Source organism: Echinops telfairi, unplaced genomic scaffold (assembly GCF_000313985.2).
Source record: "Echinops telfairi isolate 266 unplaced genomic scaffold, ASM31398v2 ScPeMD7_23;HRSCAF=83, whole genome shotgun sequence".
Taxonomy (NCBI): Eukaryota; Metazoa; Chordata; class Mammalia; order Afrosoricida; family Tenrecidae; genus Echinops; species Echinops telfairi.
In genome coordinates this window covers 6,199,048-6,218,798 of record NW_022103920.1, presented here as the reverse complement: position 1 = coordinate 6,218,798, position 19,751 = coordinate 6,199,048, and the positions used below count along the sequence as shown (strand labels likewise).

Below are 19,751 nucleotides of genomic sequence, written 5' to 3'. Positions count from 1 at the left end.
TCCTCCCACAAGCCATTGAGTGTCAGCTGGTGGACCCCCACCCCACCCCCAAGAGGCAAAGGCAGGTCTCCCAAACAGGCACACAGGCAGCAAGCCATTGCAAATTCTCTTCCAGTTTGGAGCTGAGGGCAAAGTGACTGGTGGGGAGTGCTCGGTCCCTGTGCTAACTACAAGGAGGCCTAAGGTTGGCACGGCACGTGGGGGGCATCTTGGGGAATACCCCCAGGGAGAGAACACCCTTTCCTCTGAGGAAAGCTGGCCTGCTGCGGGTTCTCTGCTCCCAGTAAAGACCCTCTCTCACCTCCACTGCAGACACTGGGGCGGATGGTCAGGAGCCAGGTCTCACAGCCGGGCACACCCTTATGTGAGGATCTAGGTCAGCATGCAGCGTGGGCGCTCTCTCTCTGGTCACACGACTCCCATGGCAAACGCCCACGACCAAGTGAAGAGTACGCTCTACTGATGATGGGGCCCCCTGAAGCCTGACCCCTTTCCTTGCATCCCCAGTGGGACTGCAGCCAGGTTGGCACAGACCCTCACAAAGTACGTGGCTGGGAGCATGGTTCACCCAGGGCTTCCTCGGGCAGAGGCAGCGAGCCAGCCCCTGTGCGTGGCATCTGTGAACCAGGGGAGAATGGCTCGACACAGAAACAGGAGGGCTGTGTGCCTAAGGTTTCACTGATGATCAGTTTTAAGAACACCCTGAGCCTGGCTTCTGGGCACAGCTGAGCTCTCAAATCATGTCCGCTCCCCCACTGTCAAACGAGAGCAGCCCTTCTCAAAGGAGAACAGTGACCTGGGTTTTGTGGTAAAAATCCAAGCTCTCTACTTCCTAAGCAGCCCCTGCCTCTCTCAGCCAGGCACAACACCCAGTGGTCACCTGCTCGGCTCAGCCGAGTCCCAAGGGCAGCCTGTGGCCAGGCGTTGGTCTGGCACTCCACACAGGGAGCACAGCCACACAGACGGCGGTTTGCCCCAGGTCCTGCAGACCACAGCTTTCAAGGGTGGCCATGTTGGGGGCCTGATGTTTAAGGTAATAACCGAATCTCTGGACTTACTGTGGGGCGGGCCCGATGTGCCCCCTCTCTCAGGATCTGGACTGGGCTAAGCACATCTGACTCATTCCCCGAACCCTGAGAAGTGATCTAGAGTCCAGAGGGGTCGTGAGGCTTGTCACCAAGACACCCACTGTCACACCCCGTGCGTGCCCTCTGTGCAGAGGCCAGCGAGGACCTGCTCTCGAACCACTGTTGCAGGTCCTCAGCGGCCACGTGAGCCCCTGTTGAAGATGGGCTGGGGACAAAGGAGAGCGACGGGAGGCCCCGCACTCCCGGCGGAGGGCCAGAAGGACGCAGGTCTCGGATGGAGGGCAGTGAAATCAGGGAAGAAACACTGCAAGGGTGCTAGATGATCCACACCTGCCCCTGGGCTACGACTCCCCGTATATTTAAGTAGAGAAAACCGTCGTGCTCTCTCTTTAAAAGCTGCTCACGTAACAAAAATACAATTTTCAGGATATATAATTCTTGTGGGAAGTAGTATTTTATTCCAATTCAATCAAATCTGAAAATGATTTTCTTGTCAATAAAAATATAAATAGAAGAAATGCGGAAATTAAAACCTGTACCTGACATTTAAATCACATAAATCCCTCACATTCAGAACTGTCCCCGGGCAGTTTAGCAGGCTGCTGCTGCTGCGAGACAGTCGGGCGCTGTGTGCCCACACGAGGACGAGATAACTGGAAGAGCTGAGGAGGAAGATAGAAACGGGGTTTTCCTGAGAACGTGCTACATGCTGGAGGGGCAAGCCCCAACGCGTGTCCTCATTGCTGGACCGAGTGTGCCCAGGCCCCCAGCTGGCACGGCCAGCAGACCCCCGTGAGCAAGGAGACAAAGGCCAGAGCCTGCAGAGGAAGAAGCAGATGCAGCATTCCCTCCCCCCTCCCAGGCATAGCCCCCTCCCCTCCAACCCAGCCAAACGGCTTCCTTCACACAAGCGTCCACTCAGAAGCCCCTCCCAGAGAGGCCCTGCCCTGGGGAAAGGGCATGCGGCCTGCTGTTGCAGCCCTCAGAAAGACGCCCGCACACTCGCAGCACAGGACAGGGCACGGTGCCCTCAGACAGCCGGGGCAGGTGGACGGCAGCCTCTGCAGAGCAACTCTCCTACACGGCGGCGGCAGGAGCGGTTCCGTCCTTCCTTCCTTCATGCCTGACCATCGAGTGGCCAGAAGGCAGGGTCTCTCCGCCTCCTTCCCGGGAGTGTGGGCAGACGGTGTGCACGTGGTGTTTGTGTTGAAGAAGAAATTCTAGTTCCTAAAACATTCTTCCCTCTTTTGTTGGATGGGAAACTCCATTCTGTTCCACACTAGTTTATGCATCGAAAAAAATTTTTTTTAATCTTTAAAAAAGATTTGAGGAACAGAACGTTGTTTTGATGTTAACAAACGTACGGACACAAGACTTAGGAAATAAGAGTAGGTGCTGCCATGGCGGGGTGGCTACTTGAAGGCTGCAAATTCTCCTGTAGGGAGGACAAGAGCTCGTTTTAAAAGAGTGACCTCAAATCGCCTGAGACACAGACTAGCCTCCCCAGAGGGTGGCCACAGGCAGCCCCGGGTTAAGAACGCCGCTGCGTGAGGAGCCAGCCTCAGGGACATCTAAGGCATGTGCCCGTGCCCGGCCACCACGAAGGGGCGCTCCTTTGTCGTGAGCAGACAGGAGCTCGACGTGTGCTGCCCACTGTCCGCTGTGGCTGTGAACTGGACACCTGGCGTCAGATACGAATGAACAGTGTGTAACTATTCCAAGTGACATACACATTCCACCACAGATACACTTAGAACGGGGCCTGCCTCGTAACCCGGTGACTACCTGTGGTCCGCCGTTACACATCCAGCAACACCATGACTCATTTAACAGCAAAGACGCCTGCCAGCTCCACCAGAACACAACCGCCCTAATCAACACCCTGCCACAGCCAGACGGCCGCCGCCTCTGTGACGCGCCCGCCCATCGGAGCAGCGTCTCCAGAACAGAGCATAGAGCGGACCGCCTTCCGCAGGAAGGGGGGAAGCAGGTATTATCCTTATTTTATAAGAGAGAAAGTTAAGAGGGCCAAGCATCTGTCCACGTCGAAAATGCCAGAGAAGGAAAGACATCTCGGGCCTCCCCACATGCAGGCCCAGGGCACCTAACACAATTCTGCCCCCCACTCCCTCTGGGGCACCCCACACTCCTCCAGCAGACGTGTTTGTCCCGTCTTCTGACCTCCGTCACAGAGCTAGATTCTGGATGGCTAGGAAGAGGCAACCACTGGTCTGCAGTCAGTACGGGCCTCCGAGTCTTTCTGCAGCGGGTGCTCCCCGACATGACTGTTGATCCCAGCTGGCTGCCATGGTAATACACTGACACAGCTGCTGCTGACTGGGTGCTCCCCGAGAGGCAGCCGTGCTGGCTCCGTCTGAGCGCCTGGCAGCGCACACACGGGAACCCTGCTGCCGCCGCTCTGACGCAGGTGCTTCTGTCCGCTTCCCCTGGGTGGGGAGTGGCCAACTGACTTGCCCAAGGCACACAGCCAGCAAACTGCAGAGCCAGGAGCCCAAGCCGGTTTCGGGGGATCCAGAGCCCAGGGCTTGAACAAGGAGAGTCCCTGTCCAGCTTTCAGGCAGTACTCAGTCCTTTTCCAACTCTGCAGCTAACTGTGGTCAAAGTTCACATGGTGACACTGCCCCTTCCATGCCAGGGCTCCTTACAACAATTCCTCAGCAAGATGTCATGAGCCACAGTGGGGGCTTTACCGGGGCACACTGCTGGGCCTCGTGTTGCGTGAAGATGGTGGGAAAGAAGCAAGCAAGGGGTAGAGAGCAATGCCTTTTGTTTGACGTGACAGAGATCCAGGAGCTCAAGCCTGGTCTTCCAAACCAGCGCTGTCGTGGAGCTTCGGAGGGCAGTGTGAGGGAGGGAGGCCCACATGCTGTCTGCCAGCGGCTCCAGAAAGAACCGCAACGCCTGTTGCTTGTGGTCCAAGTACACAGTGGTCTTCAAGTTGCTATTTCAGTGTTTTAAAACATGTCTGTATTTAAAGTAATTGGCGGCTGGCAGCAGGCATTCTTTGGAATAATCTCGGCATCTAGCTGGGTCTGAGCCTCATTTAAGCAAGGCAGGGTTTACTTAACAGCAGCGTTCACAAACAAAACAGAGCACATTCATTCACCACACTGAGCACCAGGGAGAGAGGAGCAAAGGCTCATCTTCTGCAGGACATTTAGACATGGCCGAGGAGCTTCAGGAAAGTTTCCCATCCAGTACAGCAACGGGGCTCCACCGTCTGATTGGTGTGCTAGTCCTCAAACTCAACACTAGTCTTCAAATACAGACTGCTCAGTAAAGCCTCACCAAAGACCCCCAAGTCAAGTGCAGCCAGACAGGCTCCGAGTCTCCCTGAACCAGCCAACCACCTTCCTTCCTTGTCACCATGAGGTTTCCATGAGGGGAAACCATGGAGGGTCACCATGAGGGGACTCAACAGTGAACCCCTCCCCCCACGTCTCTGAGATCATGGAGACATGTAAGGGGCAGATCCACTTGCGGTCAGTATCTTTAGGTTCCACACAGGGGTCTCTACCTGCCCCCACCCCCAGGCAGGCTGCCCCTCCCAAGTGACTGTCCTTGGAAATACCGCCCCCTCCCTTCCTGGCTAAGGACGGACTTTTCAGCTGACCTGGCCTCATGAGGAGCAAGACTAAGAGTGCCTGGGAGGCTAATTTTAACAACAGGACACGCTGGACTGTGATAGGCTATTTGTGGACCATTCCTTCTGATGTGCCCTTTATTCCAGACAGGAGTCCCAGTAGTGGGGGACCCTGAAATGGCAGTGGTTGGGTTTTCCCTGTGAAGTGAATGTCCCCCCAGTGACTGTTAAGACGAGGTGGAAACGGCTGTGGGGATCCGTGCGAGAGCCAGGCACGGTTCCCTTCAGGGGTAGAGGGGGCCGGTTGAGCCATGCCTGGCACACACAGGTGGTACCACAGCCAAAGCCACGCCCATCACTGTTGAGTGGGCCCCACGGTCCTCCGCAGTGGGAGCGGTGTGCACAGACTGCCCTCCTGTAAGAAGCAGGGTCACATGAGCACCATGAGCTGTCAGCGTGCTCTGTCAAACAGCACTGACAAAGCCAGCTGGTCCAACGGTGGGAGGGATGGGGAAGGCCAGGCCCTACTCATGGACACTCACTGTTTAGAGGGAGGGTGTCAGCGATGAGCTACCGAATGGTCCAACACAGGGATGTCTGAAAACAAGCCCGAGCCAAGTGCCCCTCAAAGCATTTAAATCCACAACAAATGGCCTAGCTCGCTCCTCACAGAGGAGCCGATGGAATGGGTTAAAGTACCAGCGACTTCACAAGAACACAGGCTCGTTCCAGGACTGGAGAACAGACCCAGAGCTGGTCGCACGGACATGGACGCCTCACTCACTCACTCGCTCGCTCCCTCGGCAGAAAGGGAAAACTCCAGACGGCACGGGCTCAGAGCACAGGTGCTCCTGTCTCCACGCCCGGACTGTCCCATTTGTCTGTTCTGCAGGAGCTCAGAAGGCCATGGGGGCCTGGGGCACTGCAGGGACAGCTCTAGAGCAGCGCTGGCAGCTGTGTGCCTGTCGGGTGCCTCTGTTCCACCCCGGCAGGAGCAAACCAAACTCCTGACTCCTTCCAGCGGGTTCTGTCGTGACACACACATGCACACTGGCAGGCTTTCGAGAGCCATCTTTCAATTCCTTAAACCACGCTGGCACTGCCTTCCACCACCACCACCAGAGAGGGGTGGGGTGGCGGCATAGGAACTGGGAGCGTTTCCCTCGGTGACAGCACATCTCTTCAGGCAACACTCAGTTGGTGTCTTTCCCCACAGCCTCCTCTGGGGGCCTCAGAGGTGGCCCTGTTTGTCAGGATGCATACGTGGCTCTGTAGCATGTCACCAGAGGGCAGCCCTGGGAAGGGGAGAGCCTGTTCTCCCACACCTGACCCCGTGCCACGGCGACAATGCAGCCCCACCGCCCACCGTCCCGACTGCGCCATCAGTCGACCGTGCCATCAGCTGGGGGTCCTCGGAATCCGGCTAGCACAGCGCACACAGGAGGGCAGGGCCAGGGCCCAGATGAGCCTCACTGGAGGGAGCCTGTCCACTGACAGTTCCAGTCCTGTAGGCCTAGGGCTGGTGGAGTCCTCCTGGGGACAGTTCTGTCTTTGGCATCCGGGAGGGCCATGAAGTATTTGCAAGGCGCTATGGTTTCTCCCATGTAAGACCTCTTCAACATACAGAGCCTCCCCTCTAGAGCACTCTCCCCACTAACTTCAGCAGTGGGTGAACCGCCTTGCTCATGACCAACATGCTCTCCTCCCTCCCCCTCCCTCCTCAGCAATAACCGGTCACCTGTGTCCACGGTGCGTGTCAAGAGTTATTGCTTTAAGGTAGAAAAGGACACCCACTCTCAGGGGCGGTGGTGGAGAGGAGGGGGACAAGAGACACCACAATGCACACGCTGTGGTCCCGGCCCTGCCCCAGCTGTTGGAGATGTACCAGAGACACTTCACGGAGGGCACAGAGTGCAGCAAAACCAAGCAAGAGGGTACCCTCAGGAGGTGGCTCCGCACCTGTCTAGAGCCGTGCTGTGTGTGTTCAAAACACTTGATTACTGAAAATCCGACGCAGAGGACTTTCAGACGAGGGGAAATGGCATCCTGCTTGTACAAAGCCTGCCTTCTCTGCTGCACCCCTTGAAAGAGACGTCCCGTCCCGTCCCGTGACCCCAAGAGGTGGGAGCTCCCTTGAGCACAGGCACACCCGCTCCCTTGAGCACAGGCACACCCGCTCCCTCGCATGCACGCGCACAGGTCCTCCTGGGCTCTGCCCGCCAACACCCGCCCCGCCGGTGCTGGCTCAGTGCACAGGAAACGCACCATATCCCCCCGCTTGGATGGGCGTTTTCGGAGAGGCACAAGCGTACAGACTGAAATCCTCTGTCTGGAAGCCGGCCCGGTTCAAGGAGGGTTCGGATGCACTGCGGTGAATTTTTGGCAACGAGCGGGCCAGCAACTCGATGGAGGCGAGGATCTAAAACACAAACACACAAACACACACACAGTGACAACCTGCGGTGCGAGTCTGAAGGGCCAACACCCGTACGAGGAGGCACCCGGCACCAGAGGTTGTCTGCAGCACACTCCTACAGGACTCCTTACAAAAAGGCGCCCTGTCAGGGGCATGGAGCTCTTCAGGGAAGCAATGACCCAGGCAGACGGCTGCTCCAGTGACGTGGGAATGCACTGTGCGGGAAAGCCCAGGGCTGGGGGTGGGGGGAGATGTGCGCGTGTGGGCTGGGTCGCTGCTCTCTGGGGGCCTAAATGTGTGGGTCTTTGTGGACACCCCCCACCCCCAGGTGTCCCCAGGCGTCGAGCAGAGGGTCTCCAGTGTTCTGAGTAAGTGGGTTCTCCCCAGCCCTGCACCTCACACCAACATTGCTCAGAGTGGCCCCTACTTGGGCCACTGCTGGGTGGATAGCCAGGGCAGGCTGCACCACACTGCTGTCCCTGGGCACCCCTCCTGCGGTCATTCTCCACGTTGGCCATGGCTTCTCTGACTTGTTCATCTTTCTGCTTCTCTTCTAACCTAAAAGCTACTACCACACAAAGGTCGAGTCCTCGCGGGCCGTCTTCTCTGTTTTCACCGCTCTGTGAGCTCTGCCTCTGCTCCCTACTGCACAGCCGGCTATGTGCACGGGACTTCACCAGTTGAGCTGTGAGCTGCAGTGAGTGTGGACCCTCAGTCGGGGACATGAGTGGGAGGGGCAAGCTGGACAAACGCTGGGGTGGGGTGGGGGGGAGACCCCTGCTGGTGGATTTGAAAGTGGCAGGCATGGCAGCCCTGGAGGCCCCTTCCAAGGCTTTCAGCGTGGAAAGGAGCTTTGAGTTCAAAATGTCCGGGAGATGTAGACTGCACTTCGACACCTCCCACCGCACGCACGCACGCGCACGCACAGAGCTCTCACGGAGGTGTCTGTCCATCCACCCCCAGCGGGGCTCTGCTCACCTGGGGAAAGAGTGGCCTCTCGTCGCGTTTCTTCTTCAGGCACTCAGCCGTCAGTCTCTTCATGGCTTTGGGGCAGTTACTGCGGACCTTGCTGAGATCCGGGGACAGGTACCCCCGGCCCACCATGAAGATGATCTGGGAGGAGAGACACACTGTCATGCAGCCTCCATGCGGCCCTGGGCAAGGTGTGTGTGTGTGTGTGTGTGTGTGTGGTGGGGGGGGCGGCAGGAAGGCACTCACACGGCCGCGGGGCCGCGGCACACTCACCACTCACCTGGTCCCTGTTGTTGATGTTGGAGTACGGCAGCTGGCCCGTCATGAGTTCGTACAGAACAATCCCAAAGGCATACACGTCGGACTGGAAACTGTAGGGGTTCTTATCCTGCATGCGGATCACTTCCGGAGCCTGTCAGCACACACCAAGGAAAGCAGGCAGGTTCATGTGACTCGCCTCAGTGACGAGAAGACTGGGGACTGACAGGATTTTCATGGTTACACACCCCTTCTCCTCCTCTTACCCACAGTAAGGGTAACTGACTCCCTCCCATTCCAGGGCTCGGCCAGCACAAAGCACTTTCAGAGCTACGGGAGGTGGGGAGGAGCCACGCACCCACTGCTCACAGCCTGCACTCTGCTGCAGTCTTGTCCCAACACAACACAACACAACACAATGGACTAACAACTCCATTGTAAAGTTTTTGAAACTAAGACAAAGCCCTTTGAAGAGCTCTCCTTCTGGAGCAGCTTCCCCTCACTCTTGTTGGAAGGAGGCTTGAGGGGGGTGTACGCTACCTATTGACAAGAAATGCAGTTAATAAAGTGACCGCGTAAAACTTTCCACAAACCCCCTCCCTCCTCGAGAGTGTCACTCAGCGCAACTCCTGAGACCACGCTTCCGGGTTGGGGATCAGTTCCAGTCTGGCGTAGTGGACCCACAAGGTCTTGCGCCACCGCACAAGGTGCTAGTGGCCACTGTCCTGTCTTAAAGGATGAACCGCCTGCTCAGGCGTCCGCAGCACACCAAGCTTGACAGCCTGCTGCCTGTGCTCCGGCCGGCAGCAGCTCAAACAGGAGGGCCGCACCCGCAGACACAGCTGAGCCCGACTTTCCCAGTCACAGGAAGCACAGCTTCAGATGCCCAGTGTTTCCATACCTCAGAGATCTTTTCCCTGCAGACTTGGACTTGTCTTCCTTTCAGGACACAGTGCCACCCTCCTTACAAGGTGTGCCCTCAGAGGAGCCCAGGGCCCTGACTCCGCACCCCCCTTGGGACCCTTCCCACGGTGCACACAGGAGCCTGGCAAGTGCGGCTTCATATGTCCTCACAGCTGTTTCCTGCAGGGGGTCCCCGAGCCTCTGAGCAGGTGACATTACAGCTTCAGAGACTTGGGGACAGCCCGTCTTCTACTTGGGACAGTGGCTCTAAGGCCTTGTGGCCTCAGGATTCTTCCTCTTGTAAACACAACTCAGGACCCCAAAGAGCTGCTGTCTCATGGGTGGCATCTGTGGGTATGTGCAGTCTCCAAACAACTGAGACCCACTAACAAGGCTCAGTTCATCCAGTCAGAAATAACCTATAACACTGATCACCTAGTTTAAAAAAAAATTCAAAGTACAACAAAACAAGGGTTAGCGGGGAGAACGGGCTCAGCAGAAGCAGGGCCCGCGGCGGCCTCTCCCCCGTGTCGTTCTGGTTGCAAGTGTCAAGAGGCTGGCTGCACCCACGGAGGATCTCAAGGCCCCTGATAGTCTTGAGCACCTTGGGAAGCGCATGTGAGAACAGGGGTACCCAGAGAGTCCGGGCTTCCACCGTCCTTCCCACAGAGCAGCACCCAGACGAGGGTGCGAGGGCTACACAGAGTGAAAACTGACCTCGTCCTGCCAGGCTCTGTCCAGTCTGAAGGGGTCACTTTCCAACTCAAGACTGACATATAATGTGAAACAAACTCTCTTGAGAAGAGCCATTTGGGGTATAACCTCGGACTGGCTGCAGACCCCACTTCTGAAGAGGCAAGGCCCCCGAGGTCTGGAAAGAGGGTACCCCAGCACTTCATCACAAAATATTTACAACAGGCAATTCTGAATAAAAGTCAAAAGTGTTTGTAAAAATCTTTTTTGGGGGTGGTGGTGGTGGTGATTCAAACATTTAAATTTATTCCACAATATACTTGTAAAGAGAGAGGAAAGTGGAACTCTGCATGATAGCAATCTGGTGACTTGGGAGCCCTGGCGGCAAGGTCTGCAGTTCAAAAACCGCTCCTGGGGCAAAGACGGGCTTTCGACTCCTCTCAGAAAGCCCGGGGCACCTCCACCGGTCTGTCCCGCAGGGCAGGGTTGCTGTGGTCAGTTGGTTGGTCGTCGGTCTGCAGCCCATGTGGTTCCCCCGCCCTCCCAGACAGCCCCGCAGGCTCCACAGCCGGTCAGGAGGCTCTTACCATCCACAAGATGGATCCTGAGAGCTGCTCAAACTGGTGGGACCCGCTCCAGCGGGACTTCACGGTGGCCAGACCGAAGTCGCCTATCTTCACCGTGAGGTCTTCATGAAGAAAGATGTCTGAGGGCAGTTAAGTGAAGGAAACGACAAGCCTTGCATCCTGTCAGAGCAAACGTGATGACCGCTTGGGTCAGCCCCCAGTCCCTGCCACTCCCAATATGGCATCTGTCTGTCAAAGACATTAGGGCTTTGTGGCTCCCGTAAAGAGAAGAACCGTTTCACAGCAATTGCGTTCAGATGACAGCACCTGCCTGGGGGGAAGCACATCAGGCCTGGGTGTGCTGGGGAGAGGCCAGAGGCTATCCCATGTTTGCAGAGGGGCCTGACGACCCCCCATGGGCTTCCTGGGTGGGCACAGCCTCACCGCGAAACGCCAGTACTGGTAGGAGGGGCTCTTGTCTGGGCTTAAGGAAGGTGAAAGACCACACTGTGGCTGCCTCTCGGGGCTCTCGGGCAGGCTTAGGCTTAGGGCTCAGTGACAGACGCCAACACCGTGAAGACTGAGCAACTGCTGACAAGTGTGTGCTCAGATGGATCAGACAAAGGCAGGTTGTAGAGGCCTGCACAGAGGAAGGCTTTCCAGCTCCCCTCACAGCGCTCCAGTCTGGGCAGGGAGGCGGGCTCCGGAGAAGGGGCTGCATAAGGAAGGATACTATTACTCTTGAGGTCTCTGTGGATGATGGACTTGGCGTGTAAGTAACTGAAAAACAGGACAGGATCGTCTGAGAAAGGGCTCCAGCACGTCAAGGTTGTTACAACGGTCACACAGGCACAAAGCACACAGAAGCCACCCAGCACGCCGAGACGGAGACAGACGGTTCCAGCGACACTGGGCTCTTACTGCCAGACCCAATCTTGCTTTCTGTGCAGTCTACTTCCTCCCTCTGGATTCATCAGCACAGACCTTTCTCTCGGTCTGAGCCTCTGAGCCCCACCCCATCCTCCAAATCAACGTCAGCACCTTCCCACCGCTTCCACCCACCCTCCGGACACTGACAAGCCGCACAAAAACCCAACTCCAGCCAAATTTCCCGTGACTTCTGCAATCCAGGCACCACCCCTGCTTCCTGGGCAGGTGCTTCAGCAGAGCAGGCAGCATCTGCACCCCCAGCGGGGTTCCGCCACATGGAGGGCTGTGGTGCACTGGCTGTCCAGGGGGTTCTGCCCCCAGGGCCAGGGCCAGGGAGCAGCAAAGGCTCATCTGCCATGACTCGGGCAGCGGAAAGTGAGCTCTGGCCACAGCGAGCAGCGAGTTCTGAGAACCAGCATCCATGCCCGCAGGGGGCGGCCGAGGGTCCACAGAGCTGGCTCATGCGCAACGCTCTCAGCTCTCACCCCCACTTCAACATCCTGACATTCGCAGAGAACAAGATTGTGGAACTAATTTTTCAGATAAAATTTGCATTTGAAATGACCACCTTCTCATCCTATTACAGCCTCCCTCACAGACTGAGGAACACACGGCATGTGGAGGCAGATGGTCTCTGTGGAAGTCCTTCACAGATGGGAGACATGCTCCCCGCCCCCCCGCCCCCCACCCCACACACACTGGAGAGAGGCTAAGTGCTGAGCGAGTGGGCTGGTGGAGGAGTGTGGGACCCTTCAGTCCAGAATCGAGGGACCTAGCACACAGCACAAGTGTCAAGACATGTCTCCTTTGAGACAGAAAACACACGTGGGCGGCACATGCGACACGAAGGAGCATGACGACGTGAGGAGCAGGGAGGACCCGGTGTCCCCGCTGGTCCGTCTGTCCGGGCGGGTCGAGCAGAGCCTGTGGGCAGGATGGGCTGGATGCGGCCTGCACCCAACAGTCCAGAGATTTAGGCTCGGGGAGCTCCCCGACGAGGATGGGGTGGTCCCCAGTGGCAGAGGAGGGGGCTGAGAGAAAAAGTTTGTCACCGAGAGCCTTTCTTGGCAGGGGTGGCTTCAGCCTCAGTCAGCTGGCTTTCAGGGACGGGCCTTTGGGGCCACTGCCTGTCTTCCTCTTGTCACCTCCCCCGTGCAGTGATGCTTCCAACGGCTTCTGTCAGAGTCCTAGTGGGACTGCAGGAAGGGGCAAAACTGTCACCTGCAGCCGAAAGCCACACGGTCACTCCAGCGAGAGGGCTTCCAGTCCGCCGGGGCCTGTAGCCACCAAGGAGTGTCGGGCATCTCAGAAACTCCACACTAACCGTCTCCGCAGAGGAAGAGACCGGGAAAAGAAGCTGGGCTTGTGGCTACGCTGTGGTGCCAAAGACCGGGGTCGGACCTCTGCTCTCAGAGACCCCGTGTGCCAGAGGGTCAGCTCCACGGGGCTCTCGGGCTGGGACCTTTGCTGGTCCTTCTTCCAAGGCACCGCTGGGTGGGTTTCCAACGGCCAAGCCATCCAGCAGGAGCCATGTGCCGGGCCGTCTGCAACCTCGGGGCTCTGCAATAAGGTGCTCTCTGCCGGGGCACCTTCACTGCTGGGCACTCACTCCGCAGCGAGCACAGCTCCAGGTCTCGGAGGGATGCAGAAGCTGGGGTGTGCTACTCGACACCACCTGTTGCAGGCCCACTCCCCCCAAGATCCTCCCCAGGAAGTGAGTTTCTAAGAAAGGCCTGCAGGTTCCGCTCTGGCTACTGGTCGTTAGCAGTCTCTCCTGCATTCGTGTTCTGCTTTGGCTCTAAGAGGGCCTGGCTTCTCTTTCTCTTTCACACATGCCGGCTGCTAGGATCGCCTGACATGCTCCGAATGCCTGCCTGGGCCAGGCAGGGGACACACATGGCAGGGGACAGGCTGTGCAGGCAGGGGACACACACGGAGGCAGAATAAGGGCCCGCCTCCATGCCTGTGCTAGTTTCAGGAGGGACAGACAGGAGCAGCATGCAAGGTGAGCACAGCGACCCTCTCTCACCAGGTGACGTGACTGAAAGGGAAGGGAGGGCAAAGCCCTAGGAGGACAGAGCTCTCGCACTTGTCTTTCCCGCCGTGGCCCTGAGTCTGGCAGGTCCCGGTGTGCAGCACAGAGGCTCGCTGTGTGCATCCTGGCTGACCACACGCTGGTGGACGGGCTAGGCCACCAGCGTCTGGCAAAAAGCCTCAAGGAGCAGACACACTCGCTGAAGTGACACCAAATCGGGGCTGGGGTGTCAGCAGTGGTTACAGGAAGGGAGGGGGAAGGGGAAGCTAGCCCCCTGAGCGCCACACCTCTCTGTCTGCTGTCACTTATTAACCTGAGTGTCTGAGGCATCCCCCCGACGAGGCGATGCGTGGGGAGCAGTCTGCATGCTACAAGGTGTCAGGCCGCTGAGGACACGGATCTGAGCACTCAGAGAGCCTCCGAGCTTACGTGCCCCGCCGAGTCACTGTCAGCTTTTGGCCGAAGCGACACCAGATGCCTTTTGTCCCCTTCACACTGCCCCACTCGTTGGCACACGCTGAAGGGAAGCTCGAGCCTTTGCAGCCAGCCCAGGAGCAATGCCCAAGCAGAGCCCTTTCTCCTGACTCACAAATCGGAACTCCACAGACAGGAGCCAAGCTCAGTGCCGACTCAGCCACCCCTACAGGGCAGGCCAGGGCAGAACTGCCCAGGGAGTTGCTGAGATGATAACGTTTCAGGGGAGCAGACGACCTCACCACTGCTCCCCATACAAACAACTCCCCTTGATGCTCAGAAAGGATCAAGACACAGCTTTTCCACTTTCACCTCGCTGGCATTGACAGTGTGCACACAGAGAGAAGGCCGACTCCCAAGCGTAACGAGCTGTCCCTCTATCAGTGTTGCTGTGCTGCCCCTTGATGGCTGAGCGAACCCATCACGGCCAGCTCAATGCTTCCCACCGAGGACCCGGCCCCCCAGCGGGAGGCCACCTGAGTCCTTCCTTAGCCCCAGAGCACAGTCAGACGGGAGGGGACTTACTCCATGCCCTGTGCAGTCTGCCGTGCGATGTCGATGAGCTTGATCATCTCGAACTTGGTCTCGATGATGTGCAGGTGGTGGTACAGGCTGGAGCCCTCACACCACTGGGTGACGATCGCCAGCTGCGGCTTGGTCGAGTAGCCCATGAAGAGGAGAATGTTCACGTGTCGTGTTTTCCTGGGAAAACAAGTGAGGTGGGAAGCTGACCAACTTCAGCAAGATGCCAGGCAGTGTGCCAAGCAGGGGACACGGTCTGAACAAAGGACTGCACATACAAAATGGACAAAGGACAGCAGACAGTACAATCTAGTAGAGTCATACCTCCCACTCTACCGAGCAAGGGCTTTCATTGTGCACCTGACAGGCAGGTAGGTGTGCAGAGCTGCTTAGAGTGTCTCAGGAGGGGCTTGAGGAAAGTGAAAGGAAATAGAGGAAAGAACTAGGAGGCAAAGGGCATTTACAGAGGTCTAAATACAGGCATGTACATACGTAAATATATTTTTATGTGGCGATGGGGAAATAGGCCTGTGTATATATATTTATAGGTTTAGTATTAAGGAAGCAGATGGACATTGGGCCTCTACTCAAATACTCCCTCAACACAAGAACACTTTGTTCTAATAATCCAGTACTCTTGAGATGTTCACCATCCCGACACAATCTCTGAAGACAAAGCCGGTGCATAAGCTAATGTGGTGAAGAAAGCTGACGGTACCCTGTTATCAAAAGACATAGAGTCTGGGGTCTTAAAGGCGTGAAGATAAACAAGCAGCCATCTAGCTGAGAAGCAATAAAGCCCACATGGAAGAAGCACACCAGCCTGTGTGATCATGAGGTGTCGACGGGACCTCAAAGACCCAGAGCAAAATATCATAATGTGAATGAGGGGGCAAGTGCGGAGTAGAGGCCCAAAGCCAACCTGTAAGCAATTGGACATCCCCTTACAGAAAGGTTGAAAGGAAAGGTCGAAAGGAGAAGACGGGCCAGTCAGGGTGCAGTGTAATACCAATGAAGCATACAACTTTCCTCTGGTTCTTTAATGCTTCCTCCCCCCCCCCCACTATCATGACCTTAATTCTACCTTACAAATCTGGCTCCACCAGAGGATGTACACTGGTACAGATAAGAACTGGAAACACAGGGAATCCAGGACAGATGATCCCTTCAGGACCAGTGGTGAGAGTGGCGATACAGGGAGGGTGGAGGGAAGGTGGGGTAGAAAGGGGGAACCGATTACAAGGATCTACATATAACCTCCTCCCTGGGGGATGGACAACAGAGAAGTAGGTGAAGGGAGACACCGGACAGTGTAAGAAATGACAAAATATAATAATTAATAAATTATCAAGGGTTCATGAGGGAGGTGGGCGTGGGGAGGGAGGGAGAAAATAAGGAGCTGATATCAAGGGCTCAAGTAGAAAGCAAATGTTTTGAGATGATGGCAGCAAATGTACATATGTGCTTGACACATGATGTATGTATGGATTGTGATAAGAGTTGTACGCGCCTCCAATAAAATGACATATATATATATATAAAAGGAGGGGCTTCTGCTACTTAGGGTATTTTCCTGGGGGGAGACAGGGTCATTTTCCCCTAACTCATGACGGGTGGTCCTGTGCTGTCCCTGGACTGAGCCAGACTAGGTTTGCAGTCTCTTCAATACAGAAGCCTTTTCTTGTCTTGTTTTAGTACACGTGTCACCTTAGGCCATACCTCAATTACGTCAAGTAGATAAGAGCCTTCTCCTTAAAACCGTCTTCACATACGTCTTAGCTGTAGTTGAAAACTGTTTTCACTGTCCCCGCGGTGACACCGGCGGTCCCTCCTGCATCACGGTCTCTCAGCCTCCCCCAGATCCGCCCCCTCTTCGATGGCTGCTGTCCACCACATCCCCACAGGGGCCCTCTGATGCTCAGGGCAGGCCTTCTCTACTAAGCTAACTGCCCTTTGGTGTAAATAAGACTTAGAGTTTAAGGCAGAAAGGTAATCTGAGCATGACAGTTGTGGGGTCCATCCAGCCTCTATGGCTCCGGAAGGTCTGGATCCCGCAGTCTCTTCTGGATGCGCTGTTCCCCCTGCACACTCAGGCTTGCTCCTCAAGCCCCAGGCACAGGACGGGGCACAGTCTCTCCATTATTGGCCGGGGAAGCTTTTATTCTGACAGCACCAGTTTTTGAGAATTATTAAACTATTATTTCCACGTATCAGTTTGATAGTAGGTGCAGGTCTCTTACGAGGAGGCACGCCCCGGGAAGACTGGGAATCATACACACCAAACTTGGAAGGACTCTGCCCTGACGCTGGCCCACTCTGAGCAAACCCGCCCAGCTCAAGGACAGAGCCCCGGCCCTCACCTGAGTACTCCTACTTCGTTTTTGAAGGCTTGTAACTGCTGAGGTGTGGGTGCTGTCACATTCAGCATCTTCACCGCCACGTCACCTACAAGACAACACCATGTCGACAGTCACGCCAATCTCTTTGAACTTAAAGCAAAAACTCCGTGGACTTTAAAAATCGGCCCCCAATCCATACAAGAGGGCCAGGAAGTCCACGAGGATGGCGCTCTTGTGTCTCACAACACCCCCATCCATCAGCCCCAAGCCCCTCGGCACCATGGCCGGCAATGCTTTCACCCATGCACGCTTCCCAAGGAAGGTGAGCCCTCAGTGCTCGGCTTCCCACAGAAAACAGCAACCTTGCTTCTGCACAAGAAGTGCACGGATCACGATGACAATGGTGTTCACGAGTGACTCTGAGCTATGCCAAGCAGTGTGCACATGGGTGGGCAGAGCCAGCGTGCGAAGCAGCCAGCAGCAGGCACTATGTCCAGCGTGTGTGCAGCCCCTCCTCCCTTCCCCCCAGGTACCCCACACGCACATGGATTGGCCTGGTCACCAAAGATCAAGGACTAGAATGTTCACAGTGGCCCTGCAGCGTCGTCCCATATGGAAGTGACCTGAATGCTTATCAGCAATGCTCATCGTGCTAAGGCAGACGACGGGCACGGCTGATGAGCAAGCCTGACAGAGGCCGGGCAGTGGCCCTGCCAGCGCCTCTGCTGGGGGATGGGGTGATTCACAGTGGGCTTCCAGATGCCGGCCATGCTCCCTGGCCACTGGGTGAGGCCTGCATGAAGTGTCTGTTACTTTGTACGTACAAGGCACTTCAAGAACAAGTTAAATTTGTATCCGTTATTCTCAACTAGCAAAGCAGACACAGCACACACTGTAAAAAGTTTCAAATATTGTATGCATCAAGAAAAAGTACAAATCCCTGTAAGCAGTATCGCTCAGTGAACACCACTGTGCCCTTTGGAGCGGTGTGACCATGTACGGACAGGAAGCAATGGCCACTTGAAAGGACATGTCCTCTTCTTTACGAGGCACGTACATGCTTGTACACAGCAGCCTCGGCAGGCGCTGTACGGGCAGCTTTCCTAGGTCACTGTCACACCTGCACGGGCACATAAGGAAGTACCCACTGCTTTACCCCGTGCCTCGTACCAAGAAGAGCTTGAGTTTATCGCCATCTGTCACGGTCATTAACAACTGGGCGGGAAGTCACTTGTTCACCCTTCTGTTCACTGCTGTCCAGCCGCAACCTCAGGATAAAGTCTTGCCGATGGAGCGGCGGGTTGCAGCAACACGCCCACCTGTCAACTTCCAGCACGAGCACAGCCACAGCTCACACGTTGTAGACAATGTGGAGAGGCAAGGAATGAGCCCCACTTTCAAAACGCTGTGTGGTGCTGGAAGCACAGTGAGACTGGACACTTTCCTCTGCTAAGGACACTTCTTGCATGCTGTCTTGGGGGTTATCATATAAAGGCGCTCATGAACAGGGTGTCGCCAAGAGGCTGCTCACACTAACTGGGGGCGGGGACGTCACATACGCACCGTGCCACTTGCCCTTGTAGACGGTTCCAAAGGACCCCGACCCGATCCTCTGTCCCACGGTGATCTGCCCATCGGGGATCTCCCAGTCGTCACTTGAGTCCCGTCTTCCTAGGGTTTTCTTGGGGAAGACAGGGTGAAGGTCAAACCAAGTCACACTAAAAGGGAAATCCTTCCGCCGCCCACTGTCACAGCCTCATGTCTGTCTAAGAGGGCAGGGGCTAGGAAGAGAAGCAGATCTGTTTTTATAAAACACCCTCTGGAAGAACCCTTGACACATACTCAACTTGAATTTCAGATCCAAGTCAGTATTGCGATAGAAACAGGAAATCTTTTGTTGTGTTTAATCAGAAACACACGGGACTACAATCAACATAACAACTTGTCATCTGCAGGCCACGATGGGCGGGACGAGCGGCACACACGGATGGCTGGTTTGGGGACCAGGGCCCCCAAAATGACAGTCAGCAGCCCCTGGTAACTGCTGGTCACTGGTCAAAGGATGTGGTACTCACGCCTCACTCCCTGCGCTCCACGGCCAAACGACCTACCGTCCCTTACAGAGCCTCCGACCAAGCACTCGGCCCACCTCCCCAACAGCTGTTAGTTTATAAATACAGAGGCGTTGAGCAGCACACATTTATTTCACTGTGGAAGAGGGAAGGGCCTCTGGTAGCTCTCTACGTTCTAGACTAGCCCTTTGGGATATTCAAGTGTAAGCTGCCCACTCTTCCCCGAGTTTCAGAAGCAGGATGTCGTTCCTCAGTCTCCCAGAAGAACATCACTCTGAGTCAGAGGCGGGTGAGTATCGTGCTGGGACGATGCTCTGACACACCTCCCTCTGGGTCTGCGTGTCAACACCCCTCAAAGATGCATCACTGCACCCAGAGCCCAGTCTCACCATGCGATTCCTGTCTTCTGAGGACGACGAGGACTTCCGCTCCCGAGGTGGCCCTGGAGACTTCTGTAAGGCTTTCACGCTTGTGAGGGAGCCGGGTAAGGATGCAGGCGGGGTGGCCGACAAGCCAGTGGTGGACCCTAAGGCCGGGACAGAGAGAAGCCCGTTCAAGGAGCACGGGGCCTTTTGGAACGGACAGCGACAAATGCAATGGCTCCCTGTTGTTCTGAGATCTGCCCCTCAGGCTGCAGGCACGCACTGGGGTGACTGCTTCAGAGCCTGCAGGAAAAGCCATTCCTCTATGGGGACAAACACCTACAAACATCCATTTCCAAATGCAGCTTAAAAATGATAAATCTCCAAAGTCCGGGCCTCCCTGGCACCCTCGTCTGGGGCCTGCCAGGCCTGGGTCCTCTGTAGCGTCACAGAGACTCAACCCTGGCAGGTCTGGATGCCCCCCAGCCTCTCTGCCACCAGGGGTTGTGCTGGGCTG

The 19,751-nt window shown here is 56.2% G+C and overlaps 1 protein-coding gene across 3 annotated transcripts in view; it reads right to left on the bottom strand.

Annotated features, from left to right (window-relative positions):
* Positions 1–1,971: 1,971 nt before the first annotated feature.
* BRAF (B-Raf proto-oncogene, serine/threonine kinase) overlaps positions 1,972–19,751 on the bottom strand; it is a 51,993-nt gene continuing 34,213 nt past the window's right edge. For all 3 annotated transcript variants that reach the window (XM_045288691.1, XM_030885173.2, XM_045288690.1), the window contains 10 exons: positions 19,262–19,398; positions 18,364–18,481; positions 16,822–16,906; positions 14,465–14,641; positions 11,234–11,280; positions 10,522–10,640; positions 8,361–8,492; positions 8,087–8,221; positions 6,958–7,111; positions 1,972–2,523 (listed from right to left, as the gene is read on the bottom strand). In XM_045288691.1, the coding sequence (XP_045144626.1) occupies positions 2,501–2,523; positions 6,958–7,111; positions 8,087–8,221; positions 8,361–8,492; positions 10,522–10,640; positions 11,234–11,280; positions 14,465–14,641; positions 16,822–16,906; positions 18,364–18,481; positions 19,262–19,398 (1,127 nt within the window). In that variant the 3' untranslated portion in view covers positions 1,972–2,500. The remainder of the gene's footprint in view (positions 2,524–6,957; positions 7,112–8,086; positions 8,222–8,360; positions 8,493–10,521; positions 10,641–11,233; positions 11,281–14,464; positions 14,642–16,821; positions 16,907–18,363; positions 18,482–19,261; positions 19,399–19,751) is intronic.